The sequence below is a fragment of the Mercenaria mercenaria genome, chromosome 2 (assembly GCF_021730395.1).
Source record: "Mercenaria mercenaria strain notata chromosome 2, MADL_Memer_1, whole genome shotgun sequence".
NCBI lineage: Eukaryota > Metazoa > Mollusca > Bivalvia > Venerida > Veneridae > Mercenaria > Mercenaria mercenaria.
The window spans coordinates 8,100,104-8,116,751 of NC_069362.1; the positions used below are offsets into that span (position 1 = coordinate 8,100,104).

At 36.0% G+C, this 16,648-nt stretch overlaps 1 protein-coding gene across 6 annotated transcripts in view; it reads right to left on the bottom strand.

Moving 5' to 3' along the window:
- Positions 1-3,572: 3,572 nt before the first annotated feature.
- LOC123563127 (ras-related protein Rap-2c-like) overlaps positions 3,573-16,648 on the bottom strand; it is a 74,202-nt gene continuing 61,126 nt past the window's right edge. For 5 of the 6 annotated variants that reach the window (XM_045355727.2, XM_053529214.1, XM_045355730.2 and 2 more), the window contains exon 2: positions 3,573-6,162. In XM_045355727.2, the coding sequence (XP_045211662.2) occupies positions 5,504-6,160 (657 nt within the window). In that variant the 5' untranslated portion in view covers positions 6,161-6,162 and the 3' untranslated portion in view covers positions 3,573-5,503. Of the gene's footprint in view, positions 6,163-11,190; positions 11,339-16,648 lie in introns of those variants that run through there. The other variant, XM_045355728.2, reaches the window with a different exon arrangement.

Below are 16,648 nucleotides of genomic sequence, written 5' to 3' on the forward strand. Positions count from 1 at the left end.
TTGTTTACGATGCCTGTGCTACTTCATTTCACCGCAGTTATGGCATTTTGCGTGGCATTTTAGAATGTCTGTATGTTGACTGGTGGTACAGTTTATTTTTTCTCTGAAAATAATTCCGGTTTTCCATTTTTAAAACATTTCGTAACAGCCTCACAGGGTTACAAGACGTACACAAATGTATTTACAATGATAATCAATCGGGTCAACTTTCCGATTTGAAATTATATCGTAACTCGTCAACATATTCTGGATCATCGTATCAATTAGCAAAACTGTTTTCTGGCAGTATTTATACATAACTATATTAAAACTTTAGTATAATTCTACGAGCATTTAGAATTACGTGGGTTTTGATAACTGTCTTCTGGTCTGTTTCGTCGGGTCCCTAGGGTGTTTCACTTGTTGCTCTGTCTTCTGCAAAGGGATTGAGTACATACGTTTTTGGTTCTTAAGCTTTGCTTTTTATGTATTTATACAGGAGCATTTTTGTGTTTTACATTTCATGCATTTTTGTTTCCATTGCGTGTGTTAGAGATTCACCTGGCGGGGATTACGTTTAGGATAAAAAAAACTTAAGAATGATGCCACAACAGACAAAACAGAGTATAGAAGAGGCTCCTAGAAAGGAATATGCATGCCGATCACCAACTTACAAGTGGCCTAAGAGATTCCATTAGGGCCGAGAGGATATTGAAGATGATCAGTGAGCGGTCGACCAACGGCAAAACGGAGAGAACTTTGCGAAGATACGGTTCTGTGCAGGTGATATTGACTGTAGACGTGAATATTAGACGGATAAGTTCGAGATGGATGCCAGAGTACTGTAAGAACACGATATTGAAACACGCTTTAGCTGCGGCGATTGCTTTTTGTTGGTTGCAGTAAACTCTTGTTTCTGCTCAAAGTTGATGGATTTTTTATGTAAAAATTACTCATCATACTCATGAAAGATCAGAGATATCTCCTACATGGTCCGTTGTTGTTTTTAACCCGGAACAAACCATTCGCAGAAGGTGCCCACGAATTTATTGATCATCCCTCGTACATCAAATCATAAATGATTTCAGATTTCTTTCTTTTAAACATTGAAAGCTTCTTATAGGAGTTCATATCTTAATTGTGTAAAGGACCTTTGATTTACTGAAACTTTGTTTTAAAAGGTGTGAAACGTTTGACACACTTTCGAGAAGATAAAAAAGCAACATCCTTCATCGGTTTTCCAAGACATTGATAATTACTTGTTTTCAATTATTTAATACTATCATGTAAGATAAACATTTAAGTATTATAAGTAAATCGGGTTTCCAAGACATTGATAATTACTTGTTTTCAATTATTTAATACTATCATGTAAGATAAACGTTTAAGTATTATAAGTGACCTAGTACCTTGCTGTTTGGAAAAAAATAATTTTCAAAGAAATCCTTATTCATACTGGTCGTAAAAAGGAGATGTGCCTGTGAATATTGTTATGTTAACTCTGTGTCGTTCTGTGTTTGAAGAAACAGGCTTCCAGAAATTCATTTCGAAATAAAAAGAATATTTTTTAGAAGTAAGAAAATTGTTGTTTTTATCCTGCAAATTGTAATCTATTCGTGTTCGGTCTCATTGCTTTTATGGAAACTTAACTACTTTAGATTAATGTGCTGTTCCGGTTTCAGCAATGTTTGTGAAATTTTAATACAGGTTTTCAGTAATCAAAAATGAAATACTTACTAAAGATTCTCTTATCCTGACATTAATTTATATCAAATATCACTTTCCAAAACTGAACAGTAATGGCTATTTATATGCACGAGACGTATATGTTTATTGTATTAAAACAGAATATTCTCAAAATATCTGATTGATTTCTAAATATATCTTAACCATATGTTTTCTCAGAACAATAACAAAACAAGTCATTATTTTCTGAATTTACAGGGAAAATCGCCTACTGCTAGTGATCAGTCAACGGTAAGATTGTAATTCAAGCGCTTGTGGGGGAGAATTACGTCACGCAAAACTCGCATTTCAGTAAATGTACTCATAAATTATGGTTTAAATATAGTCTGTTTACTATCACTGTCTAAACAAATTCCTTTTAAGGAATTGACATCATACTTCCTGCGGTGGTGTTAACGTATCTAAGGTACTTTTGAGTCGCGCCATGAAAAAAACAACATAATGAGTTTTTGACCAGCATGGATCCAGACAAGCCTGTGCATCCGCGCAGTCTGTCCAGGATCCATGCTCTTCGCTAACAGTTTCTCTAATTGCAATAGACTTTGAAAGCGAACAGCATGAATCCTGACCAGACTCCGCGGATGCGCAGGCTGGTCTGGATCCATGCTGGTCGCAAATGCACTATGTTGGTTTTCTCGTGGTGCGGCTCATTTAACTGTTCTTGTCTTTCTAATGGTTCGTACCACTCCTTTTTCATATTTCTAATTTTGTGTTAAACGCTTACAAATTTGCCTGTACAATGAATGTATTAGCATGTGATCGGATATGTTGCTGTCTTTCCATAGTTCGTGAACGTTATTTCGGTGAGCATGCCTGGCTTACAAATCTGTCCATACTTTCTCATTGTAGACCTTTAAGACTGGGACATTTCGGTAAGATGTTGACTTAAATAACTTTAATTGTTCTGCTAGGTTGTTTGTTTTGACAAATACGAAGCCTCCATAAACGAGTATTTGTCATGCCTAACTTGATATACAGAATATAAAACTGTTACTACAATTGTACTTAATACCCCAGTCACACATACGGCGCGGATAGCTACGTCTTTCCACGGATAGAAACGTAGTAATCTGTATTGATCCGTAACTGAGCCGTACCTTAAAGCAGTAATCCGTATCAATCCGTACTGCTCAGGTACGGACCGATACGGATTACTACGTTTCTATCCGTGGCTAGACGTAGCTCTCCGCGCCGTATGTGTTACTGGGGTATTAGTTTGATCTGCAACGTATTTTCTGTTCGATTGAATTTAACCAGGCTATTGTAAACGCAAAATATATCATTTCAAATCAAGATATTGTTAACTGACCCTTTCACTATATACATCTGCACATAGCTAGTATGATATTAGCAAGAACTAGCTATAGTTCGTCTTTGCAGTACTCACATTTTTTATAGCTTCTGATGTTGTCATTAGATTAAATTCCTTTCATATACTAAGGCATGCTTTTTATGCCACAAAGGATTATGTTGGTGTAGTTTTTTTTATATTAAAATACATGTCCTCTGTTTCATACTAATAACTAAATTTTAAAGTCATCGCGTTAGTGGACCGCAGGCTTGCTATGCCATCAGCAGCGTGCGGCCGGCTAGTTGATTTAAGTAAAATATTTCACATCTGTACATGTGTAATCCACATTCAGTAGTCTGGCTTACATTATGTCTTTTGCATAGGCCAGTTATTGCATGCGTTGTATATGGCAGTTGACAACTTTCCAGCATTTAAATGAGCTATAGACATTGTCATTCCTGAAATAAAATAAAAGGAAAACTGCTATTACTTCCTTCGCATACGGGTGGGGTCATCATTGTAACCTGTATACAAAACTGGATACAAGACATTCTTACATGATTTTTTCTTTCTTTTAATACATTGATAGCAGAACAAATTTGTAAAATATAACAGCATTCAGAATAAAAATGATCATAACAATTTAAGAAAAAGGTCATAGCAATTTAATAAGCAGTTTCAAATTATGACTCCTTCTGATATTTTAAATATTGAAAGCGCATTAAAATGAAGATAAAATCAATTGAGATATAAATCAGAATCATTCAAGTCAACTCCGAAACATCTTTTACAAATGTATTCTTATAACATGCAAAATATGTGTGTATACACAAGCATCAAAGCAGGTCTGTTTATGCAGTGAAATATAGTGATGTACACATTAATGCGTCTCTATGTACATACTGTAATGCAACTCTATAAAATTCATGTACATTCTTTTAGTGTTTCGCTTTAGGCGAATATGTACACTTCCTGTACTACTTTTACTTATTCAACCATGTAACCATACCAACGAAATGGGGTAATCCAACAGTTAAAGTGTTGACAAATTCTGCGAACTCATTGATTAATTGGCATCAACGAAATATTAAGTTTTGTTAAAAATATATTATCTGTGTTATCGTCAACGTCCTTCTCATGTAAGTCTTAACTTCATGAAGAAAAGCTCAGCTAGTTAGATGAGATAACACAATATATTAACCGCGCCATGGGAAAACCAACATAGTGGCTTTGCGACCAGCATGGATCCAGACCAGCCTACGCATCCGCGCAGTCTGGTCAGGATCCATGCTGTTCGCTAACAGTTTCTCTAATTGCTGTAGTCTTTCGAAGCGAACAGCATGGATCCTGACCAGACTGCGCGGATGCGCAGGCTGGTCTGGATCCATGCTGGTCGCAAAGCCACTATGTTGGTTTTCTCATGGTACGGCTCATATTATGTCATATTTTAGCCAAAAACCATGCAAATATGAGACTGACGGTATGGATGTGTTCAACAGTTTTTTTTCTAACTGTGTATCATTTATTTTCAATTGCAGATCGTCATGATAACACATATTATCTTTAGAATTTGTATGATACTGTCATATTCCATTTTGTATACATTTTATTCTTTTGTTTTGGCAACAAATGTTTTTATACATTGGTAACGGCACACCTGACATTAAGCTGAGCAATAATTTCAGAAGTATGAAATACCACCTTATCTTTAGTAGTTTACGTATAAAATAAGTTCAGAACTTTACAATAATATACATGCAATTTAGTATTAATATTCTGTGCTAGAAAGCGGAATAATAAAAAAATAAAATGCACTGTTAGACAGTACTTGAAATCCTAGTGAGCAACTAACGATGATATGATATCACTTAACAGTTTTCTTGTAGACTAAAATTGTAAATCAAAACAAGAGCTGTCCGTAAGATAACACGCTCGACTTTTCTCAGTGCTTGACTCTGAATTAGAGCTTTGTCACTAAAAACTTTATAAAAATTTTTACCAAAAAATTCTAAGTTATAAAGGGGCATAACTCTGTCAAAACTCAAATCAGAGTTATGGGGATTGTTTCTCCTGGCGTACACTTTGATAGTAAAATAACTATTTTAAGTTTCAAGTCAAAAGCTTTGATAGTAACAGAGATATTTTACTTTATCAAAAACCTTAACCAAAAATTTCTAAGTTAAAAAGGGGTATAACTCTGTCAAAATTCAAATCAGAATTATGGGGATTGTTTCTCTTGGTGTAGACTTTGACAGTAAATATATTTTAAGTTCCAAGTCAATAGTTTTGATAATAACAGAGATATTTGACTATCAAAAACCTTAACCAACGGCGACGCCAGGACGAATGCATTAGGTCTAATTTGTCTTCAATGTCGAGCTAAAAACAACATGTAAGCACCATATCTAAGATATGTATAAAAGAACTCTCAACGAGAAAACGTATTTGCATATATTGAATTTCATTAGGCCGCCATTGGCAAAACTGTCACAAATCCACAGAATTAGATCTAGGTTTGATTTTCACTGATTGCGTATTCCGACGATTTGATTTGGCCAATCTCAAAACAGGCATCGAGATCCTCCGAAAGAACGAACGTCGTTTATCTTCCATCTGCACTGTTTCTTTGATTTTGTTCTCTAAGAGTCGAAACACAGTGTCAATATTTTCACCTGTTTTTGCAGAGGTTGTGACAAATTTTTCTTCCCAGTCCATACACACCACGGACTCGTTCACAGCGTGTTCCCCAGTTACGTCTCCTAAATCAGTTTTGTTTGCAACAACGACTATGGAATATTTTCGATCGTGTGTATGCTCTTTTATCTCTTCTCGCAACGATTTCACTGTTTCAAAGCTTTCCGCATTCGTTACCGAATATACAAGCACAAAAGCATCACCTGTTGCTATAGCGAGTTTGCGCATGGCCGGAAATTGATACGAACCTGAAGTGTCTAATATATCAATATCTACAGACACGGTCTCGAACTTCATACTGTGGCGATGAAGCTCTTCTACAGTTTCCTTATGAATCTCAGTGAACTTATTGTTAATAAATTGATTAATGATCGAACTTTTTCCCACTCCAGATGTTCCCATGAACACAACACGATAGTTCTGGCTCACCGTTTCCCGTGGTAGAGGCATATCTGAAAATAGAATAACAACAATTTATTTCAAATGAATTATTTTAGTGACAACTTATTTTTGTGGTTCTAGATATGTTTGAAACGACTGTCGTCAAATCTCTTTAAGGCTTCTTGTTTCTAGAAGTAACATACAAAGTTTTCTGACATATTTGAAATAAGATAACACGAGTTAGTATCTCTTCGCCACGAGATCTTGTCCACGAGATACTATCTCTGATTCCCTTGGGATTCATAACTCATAGCCTTGAAATAGTAGATCTTTTCCAAGAGTAAGTACCTCGTGGCCACCAAACTAACACATTTCCAGGAGTTAGTAACTCTCGGCCACGAAATATACAAAGTGACAAGTTTTGTGTGGTTGTTGTTGTTTTTTTTCAATCTCGTGGTCATGAGATACTAACTGTGGGACCAAGGTCGTATTTCGTGGCCGCAAGATAACTAACTAACTAACGGGAACGAGATATTGTCTCGCGGCCACGAGTTATCAGCTCGTTTCAACGATATACGAACATTCACACTTGTCCCCTCGGAGCTTCCGTAGTGTACTAAATATCATATTAGTACAAACTTTGAAAATAACTGTAAGCATGAAAGCTGTCACAGAATTAAATCCTCTCTACAGTTCTTTTAACTTGATTATTTCCTTGGGATGTCTGATTTGGTGTAAAAGACTAGTAAGACTCCGGATTTGTTTAAAAACAGATCATTTTAGTGTGTTTCAAAGCAAAATTGAAGCATTAGTATTCAATTTGAAATAAAATTTCGCTCATAATTGTTTCAATTGTATCACCTTTTTTGCTTGTGATGCAACGGAGGATTAGAAAAGACAGCGAGTCATATAATGCACTTCTAAGGCAATGGAAATATATTCGAACAGAAGTGATTAAATAAGTTGTGCATATCTCAAATCACTGTGCTTTCTTCGATAAGATATTGCTAACTGTATGTATGTAAGGTCAGATTTGAACACACGGAACACTATTTCATTGTTTCGTAAAATTTAACACTATGTATAACTTGAAAGGTATTAAAATATCATATATTGACAGTTTCCCCACATTAAAGAATTTTACATCCTAAGCGAGGCTTTGAACCCACATCGATGATGGGCAACTGATTTGCAGTCAGCGATTATAATTAACCGGCCTCGGAGGCCCCATAGTAGTTCATTGACTCGTGTCAAATATACAGTTTGATGCGATTAACTGATTAACTAAAACGTGCAGTAACATTTTGCCATATTTATCCATAAACAATCCATTCCGTTGCAAATTCTATTTACTAATCGGACTGGCATATCCGTTTTCGGGAACAAGCCGAGTTCGAGTTTGTCTTTGGTTTTACGTCTAGGCATATAAATGGTTTGCTTAGTATATACGGAGTGATTATTTTATATCAGGAAAAAATGGCATTTCTTACCCTAAAGGTCTTAAAGGTTTCGTATGAGTGAAAATTGGTCTCTTAATCGAGTTTGTTGAGAAGAACCACTTTGCCTTAGTTCAGAGATCGAGAAGAGATATGAGCCGTGCCATGGGAAAACCAACATAGTGGGTTTGCGACCAGCATGGATCCGGACCAGCCTGCGCATCCGCGCAGTCTTGTCAGGATCCTTGCCCTTGCTGTTCGCTAACAGTTTCTCCAATTCCAATAGGCTTTAAAAGCGAACAGCATGGAACCTGACCAGACTGCGCGGATGCGCAGGCTGGTCTGGATCCATGCTGGGCGCAAACCCACTATGTTGGTTTTCTCATGGCGTGGCTCATATCTGTAATGATTTACTGGAACTGATAGGGAAAAAGCTCAATATGGAAAAATACAATACAACAACAGTAAATATGTCCAACACTTTGTAAACATAGTATTCGTTCACGTATAGTGTCTTTTTCAACATTTTTTTCAGTCATATAAACGTCGGCGTCTACTTGCAGCAATAAGTAAAATATCCAGCCTTATAGTCCTGCCTAAATGGAATATCACGCCGTAGACACGTTCAATGATACCCCAACTAGTCACATTATACTGACAGTGGGCTGACCAGTCCTAGGACAATCCACTTTTGCTAACACCAAGACACGATACTACTACCATTATTCACGTCTTTGGTATGACGAGGTCAGGGAGCGAACCCACGACCTCTACCACTGGGAGCCGGCCTTTTACCACTAAGTGACCGAAGATGTACCTTGCAGAACAAAGTAATTTGCATATCAATTGCATTTTTGGCCGACCTTATTTGATACAAGTCAACAATATAGTAACAATATAAATTTACAGCTCTAAAATGTTGTGTAATTTATTATACAATAATAATTTCTAACACTGCATACGAATGTCATATTTGCTATAGAGGTGCGGGTTGACGTCATTTAAAAACATTTACTTGACAGATATTTATGGTTCCCTCATAAAATGAGGAATATAGGTTATAACAGCAATAAAATAAACATTAATTTGTACAAGAAATCAAGTATACGTATATACAAAGTACTTTTTAATATTGTTCGTTCAAGGTTCAACGGAGAATCGAATATTTAAAGACTACTTATGTAGAAAAATTAAATAGGGTTATTATAATAGTAGCTCGATCTAGGATGCTGAATTCGGCCCGAGAAGATTTTGCAAGATCGGATACAATGAACCACGAGAGCCGAATACTAAATCCTAGATCTAGCTACAGTACTGTTGTAATGACCCTTTTATATACCTACACCATTTTTGTGTGTTGTTTTGTTATCGAACGAAACCTTAAATGTTTGTCGATGTTAAAATAATAATGAGTGAAGCATTTGTGTGCGATATTTATATATTCATAATTTCATTATGTAATGGCGACTAATTTAACACTTTGACGAGTTTGTAATCCTACCTGTTCAACCAGTTTTTCAAGATATTCAATATACGATAAATATTCATACAACGTTTGCAAAAAAGTTCGTTATCCGAAGTGTTAAGTAAACGAATAATTAATATATTCATTAAATGTACGCTGAATGCTTGTTACGTATGTGACATTTTTTTGAGGCATAAACAACTTATTTTTGGACCTTTTTTGTAGCTGTATAATTATCATGAAACTTGTTTACAAGTTTAACAACCAGTCCTACATGGGCTAACTGAAACCACATTTTGTATAGCAGACGAAACAAGTTCAACAACAGTTGGGTAGTTCGTTTAATGATATAGGCCTACGCACGTTTTATAAACGTTTAGAGAACATAATCAATAAAGATACGCTAGTATTTTTTTTATTAATTATTTCCTAATAACATTGTCACTGATGTCACCATTATCGTTAGTTTAACAATTTTTCCTCACACGGGGAATAATTAATGCTTAGAAATACAAATGACCATATGTATAATTAGAAATATATTTTTGCATGCTATTGTAGAGACCGGCGTTGCTTCGAAAATAAAGTCCTTATTGTAAGGAAGCCACGCAGCTACTGAAGATCGATGGTTCTACCCAGGTGCCCCGCTAGTGATAAAATAATGCACGGAGGAGCACCTGGGTTCTTCCTCAACTATCTAAAGCTGGAAACCCACCACATGACCTATAACTGTGTCGCTGTGACGTTAAACCCAACAGAAATGTCCTTATTACGAACTGAACAATAAAGCTCAGCTGCTGGGAGGGATACTGTTGCAGAAAAGCCAATACAACGTTTGCATTCTTGCAGCTACCTTACACAATCTTGACTCGTCTTAGGTCTTGATACAGATTCATTTAATATATTATTGAGTATCACACTGCAAAATTGGGTTACAGTTTTACAGCAGCAAACATATCTATCGAAAATAGTATTGCTGAACTCCAATGATTGATTGATTCTAAAGCTCATACCAGTGGAGTTATACAGGGCCATATCGAAATTTAAGATGAATCGTACGAAATGACACCGTAATAAAGAGCTTTAACAATTACTAGCTTTAACAATTACTACTTTCACCCTCTCTCCTGTTCTATTGTAATAGAATGGTCATATAATAGTAATGCAGCTGTTTGGTGACGTAACACTATAAATTCTTTATACCAAGATGAGGTCAGGCAAAACCTTTCAATAAAAGAATAAAAAGAGGAATATTAGCAGTAAATGAAATAATTAAAACTGAAGAAACGGTGTCTCTTTTTTTCATGATTAAGCAAATTTAGGAGAATTCACACAAATATAATCAAGCGACGTATACGACTAGTTTACAAAACTAATTTGCGATCTACAACTGTAAATGCAAGAACTAACAAAACTAATTTGTTCCCTACGGATTTTGTGGCGGAAATTTTTCTTAAAAGAATATACATATAATTGAATCACTGAGCTTGAAACGAGTTTGGTTAGTGACAAAATGTGAAGATAGGTATATACTCTTATGCACTTTTGTGCCACTGATATCAGCGTTAGGCTAGCAAGATCTTCATAGTTTGTTTTTTTATTCCGCCAAATCATAAGCCTCTTACATAACACATTTGTATCCAATGGCTAAACTACGTCTGTCATAAAAAAAATCAATATAGAAACAACATGTTGGAGTTGGTTTCACTGTTAATGAAGAAAACTTATATATGAGAAAATTAAAGAACAAACACAGGGACTCTAAATAACAGACCGAAGTAGGAGACAATATTATTGCTAAACAAGAATGTTTACGAGTAATTACACATGTCTAGTCTATAAAATCTTGTCGCGATATTGCGGAAATAATGGGAGACAGGGATCTCGAACGTTATTCATTTACAGCATCGTCGGCTATATCCAATTAAAGCTCTAACTAACGACTCGCACATTTTTATTCCAATATCCACGACAAACTGTAGCGGAAGACGATTTTATCGCTAACAAGAAAATGCTTTATTACAGTGTACAGGCTTAATACAATCTGCGAAAGTACGACAAGCAGAACTACGGTGACCACAATTCATTTAAAACGTTCAATGTTTTCTAATTAAGTTTTAGATACATGTGCTCTACATACAGCAATACTTTAACAGAAAAAAAGAGAAAAAACGTGCAAAATACAGAAAAAAGTTTACCTTCTTTTTATGTTTTAATCATCTCACTTGGTGCAATATTATATATTTTACCCATTGCAAACGCGTTTTAACCGCTGCCTTGTTCACCGGGGTAAATCCAAATTAAGATGTCACTCCGATAGATGTTATCAGAGGTAAAACGTATCAATTTGTTTTATTACAAGTAGTGTACGCATGTTTTATGGTTAAACTTGTATTTTAAAGAAATAAAATCATAACTGATACAGTTGACATACTAACCCGTGTACTCAAGTTTTTTTGTTGTTCTTCGGTTTAACGTCACACCGACATAATGTAGGTTATATGGCAAATGTCCAGGATTTGACCTAACAAATGAAAACAATAAGGTGTTCCTGCAGCATTTGAAACATGGTTAGAACCGCATGTGTTCCATAATTAAGCTGAATGATGTTCTAACACGAAAAAAAAAACATATATTCCACAGCTATGTTCGAGGGACAAGTGTCAGCGACCTTAACTACGAGGCCGCGGGGTTTCCGCCCAGTTTTGTTAAAAAAAATGGTATCTGTGCAAACTTATCGCAGTTAGCTTCCTTAAGAGACTCTACAAACGAAAGTGGTGTTTTCCCTCTTTTGCGAAACTAATCAGTGGTATACCGGCACGTGCTCAATATGTGTTTCCCTATGAATAACAGTTTCTAATTTGAATCAAAAACAGGTTTTCAAAAGCACTTATCCTTCCAAGTGTTTATTATTTTAATCTGGCCCATGAGTTTATTTGCATCATGGCTAACTGTACGCTATATTATATACTATTTCAGAGCTACAGATCTTCAACACCAATTATTTTTTATTGAAACATACCATACAAACTATATTTATATAGGTTGGGGAATGGGAGTCCGATGCATAAAATGTAGTACACAACACAGTTGTAACTGTAGGCATTCGTGCAAACCCATCGTTAATGAAATAAATAATAATAAAACCAAATGCAATATTTGCAACTGACTTTTCTCTTAAATATAGTTGCATCCTTTGGGGAAAAGAATGTATGAAATGTGGACAGAAAGTATCATATTTTGAACCTGCTGACATTTTGCTAGGATAACTTTTTTTTTATGTCAAATAAGTAATAGTTCTAATCTGAAGGTATCACTTTGAAAACAAAATACCATATTTACAAACTTCTAGTCCTCACTAAACACGAAAATCCGACATGTATTTAGACCGCGAATAATATAGAAATGTTTTTCGAGTCTTTAAAAACATACAGACAGACAAACAGGTACTTGATATAAATACGAATACAGTTTTTTAACAAACACTATTAGTAGGGACCTATACTGCCGAATGGCTAAGGTTGCCGATTCAAATCACGTGCCCTCGCCTCAGTTGGTTCAAAAAACAAGGAAGAATATCCAACAGGGAAAGCCACGTTCAAAAAACGCAGCCTCCCCAAAGATACACACGAACAACTCTTGCACACCATACACAAACATGAACACAAAAAGACAAAACAAACAAATACAGGAACACAGTGGGGCACCGCCTTGGAACGGTCAGTGGTAAAACCACCACTGTGGAGCTTAAACCGGTTTATGGTGCACCTAACCTCACTCTTACCCCCACCATGTTCCAAAGTCACAAGACAGTGTAAATAAAAGTAATCCCCACCAGGTGAAACCCTAACATACGTAAAGGCAACAGAAGGTGTGTTATGTAAAACACAAAGATGCCCTTGTACATATAATATAAAAATGCAATCCTTATGAACCTAAAACGCATGTACTCAATGCCTTTGCAAAAGACAGAGCAACAAGGGAAACACCCTTAAGGGCCCGACGGAACAGGCCAGAAGACGGAAATCAAAATAGCCTAGTCCTGGTGGGATTTAAGAACTACTAATCATAGAGTCCTCCACCTGATCCGTCAGACACAATCCAAGCCCTGTTGGGGTCGTCATGTGAGGATGTCATCCAGTTCGGCTGTGCAAAGTCTGTGAATTTTACCCACTTGCCCGCCGACGCCCTAAATAATACCCAGAAGGTATCCAGGCTTAAGTTAAGATGGAAAAATCTAAATATGTGTTGGCGTGACTAAAAGAATGGCATTTGTATTGGTGGGGCTTAATGAGTAATGAAATCTAATTTCTTATTCATACTAAAATGCTTATTGTTTGAAAATAGTCACGATACTGGTGTAATGGTAAGAGCATTCGAAGTTCAGTGTCATGACCGTTGGGTAGAGTTATTTAAAAGCGCAACAGGCCGTTGGGGAAACAATATATTTAACAAATGTTGAGACTACCATTGAAAATAGATATCTATATACTTTTTAAGACAGACGAAATAACAGGCTAACCCAAACACAAGTTCCGTCAAAGAAGTATGAAATGATGTTTGTTAACAAAAATATATACATTATTTCATGATTCCGCCACCACATAAAATTTATCTTGTCAAATCATAAGGAAAACTGTCAGCTGTGGTCGGTGTCCGTCAAACATTTCCTTATTGAAAATACATATTTATGTATGATTTGGTAGGAAAAAATGGTGCTGCATTAGAATAGCAACATGTTTTATCAGATTACATCTAAATATTACCTCCGAAAGTCAAATATCTATATGTCATGCCAAGGGGTCATTTGTAATAAAACAGAACATATGTATATCAAAGAAATTTTAGTAAACTCAATTATTAAAATTATAAACACTAACGGATGAAACAAATTACAAAAATATGGTGTTGATATATGACGGTAACTAAGAACAATTAGGATTTTTTTTTTCTGTTCTGTCTAAATATTTTTGTTAATAAATATTTGCGAGTGGGCATCTTTTTGTTTTCCTAAATATATCTGAAAACTGAATGTGTCACAAAATGAACAGAATAATATAATAACATTATCCATTCATATATTGATGAAAAATCGGTATGTTAAAAAAAAGACTCTTTGTTTCTCGGTCTAGTTAATTGAAATTAAAAAGTGAAGAAAAAACATTTGTTTGCGATGTGCAGGCTAGAAATTTGAACAAAAATAACGAAATAAATGCCAAATCTAAGGTTTACTTATGCTATTGTACAGTGAATGCATTGATTGTTTGTCCGCAAATTGAGTCCTGTGCTATTTTTAGATAGCAGACCTTATCGGTGACGTCACAGATCCTTACATACGAGAGAGTGCTATTGATACCTATATTCTACAGGTAAACTATATATACGAGATAGTTCATTTAAATACAGATCTTCGTCCTACGTGACGTATTTCCTCCTGTAAGCGCATAATTCATTTTTTTTAGATAATTTATTACTGACAGTAGGCGGTTTTAAAATGTCTGCTTCCAAGGATAGTAGAAATTAAATAATTATATTTATGATGCACTTTGTGCAATAAATGGCTTTATTTTTCAAGGACTCTACACCGGAGCCTAACATTGGGTACATGATGTGCGACGACAACGATAATAGCAAGTTACTTAATTAGCCTGACCACTCTTAGTTATTTCCCTTGGTAATTTTTTCCTGATAAATCGTGAATTTCGTTTTTTTTTTGCAATTTTGAGCTATTATTCTGCCATTTCATTCTTGGACGCCAAGCGAACAACATCAACTATCGTCAAATTCATTCAGAATTCAGCGGCGTGACACGTGGTACGCTGTATTGTGTTGTAATTGTTCATTACAATTCGCGTATTTTAATTTGCCTTTTACCGTCATTGTTTCCAGGTGTATTCACTGGGAATGCCTACGGAAAGAGCCAGAAGACGGAACCGTGAAGAGCGAGCTGCTGTTCGGAGACGTATTGAGCACGCCCCAGACAGGAGGGCCATCAGGGCAGGGGCTAGAGATGCAAGACGGAGGGAAGTGCAGAATGCCTTGCGTGGTGGTAACGGCCAGGAAAATATTCCTCTGCCTCCACCCCGGTTTGTTACAGCTGAGGTACAAACAGACGATTGCTGTTTTGAACAACCACAAGGTGAGTCGCAAGCTTTAAATGCTTTTGCGTTGAATTCTTATGATGATTGCGCTCAAGAAACTGTTGATAATCAGAATAGTACTGTACCACTGAATTTTTCTCATGGTTCTACGCTAAACAGTCCTGTTGTACCGTGTTCTATGCAAAACAATCCTACTTTACCAGGTATAGGTTCTTTCGATATTTCTCAGTTACAACCAAATTCTGAATTGTCAATTATGAGTACAATCAATGACCGTGTCAGTGCCCACATCCCTATACAAATGAAAGAAAAAAATTGGGCAGGAAAGTATATAAACTTCGCTTTACTAACAAAGTCCACATCTGATCTGAACAATATTTGTCATGGACATGGTTTACAAGTAATGGTTTCTTCTACTGGTAACCTAGAAATAAGACAGAACCATGACTCATCTGAAAAGGTTCGAACAATTGAGCAGTGGTCAGATGCTTTTCTGATTTTTATGTATATATATTTAATCCTTAATCCGCAATCAGCATCGGAATTACTATCACACATGGCAACTATACGCCAGGCAGCTTCAAGAAGACAAGATTTTGCCTGGCGTACTTACGATGAACAATTTCGTATGCGACAGGAAACAATTTTCATCCCTGGTAAAAGCTAAATCCTGATCTATGGTTAAAAATAATGACGACACCAATGTCCAGTGTCTATACACAGGAAAAAAAACCATTGTACACACCTAGCAGTATGCCGCCATGCCTTCACTTTAACAAAGGCATATGCACAAGGTTCCAATGTAGATGTAGGCATGTCTGTCTTGAATGTGGCAAACCACACCCAAAAACAAATTGCTATTCCTTTCGGAATAAAAATTCCCAGCACTGGTGTTAGACCCAGATGGCCAAAATCAAAATAAGTTACTTGGTCAGCCTCCCATCAAAATAGATGCATTAAAATTTTACATGGTAGGATACCCAGACCGAGCTAAAGCGGAATAATTGTTGGATGGTTTTGTTTATGGTTTCCCTCTTCATTTCCAAGGTCCTCGGATTACAGTGCATGCTAGAAATCTTAATTCCGCATATGAAAAACCAGATGTAATAACAGAAAAGTTACAAAAAGAGATTTCTTTGGGTAGAGTGGCCGGTCCATTTGATATGCCGCCATTACCAAATTTTCGCGCTTCCCCAGTAGGTTTAGTGGAAAAAAAAGACAAAAATGATTTTCGTTTACTTCATCATTTGAGTTATCCGAAAGGCGGATCAGTCAATGATTTTATTCCATCTGAATTATGCTCTGTTCAGTATACATCTTTTGACGAAGCTGTGGACATGGTTCGTACGCTGGGAAAAAATGCCTTGCTAGCAAAAGTTGATATTCAGTCAGCCTTTAGACTATTTCCGGTTTCACCAAGTGATTTTTCACTCCTTGGAATCAGGCACAAAGGCCAATATTTTGATGATAAATGCCTACATTTTGGAGCATCTATATCTTGTGCTACTTTTGAAACATTTTCAAGCTTCTTAGAATGGTGCTTAAAAAAGAAAAC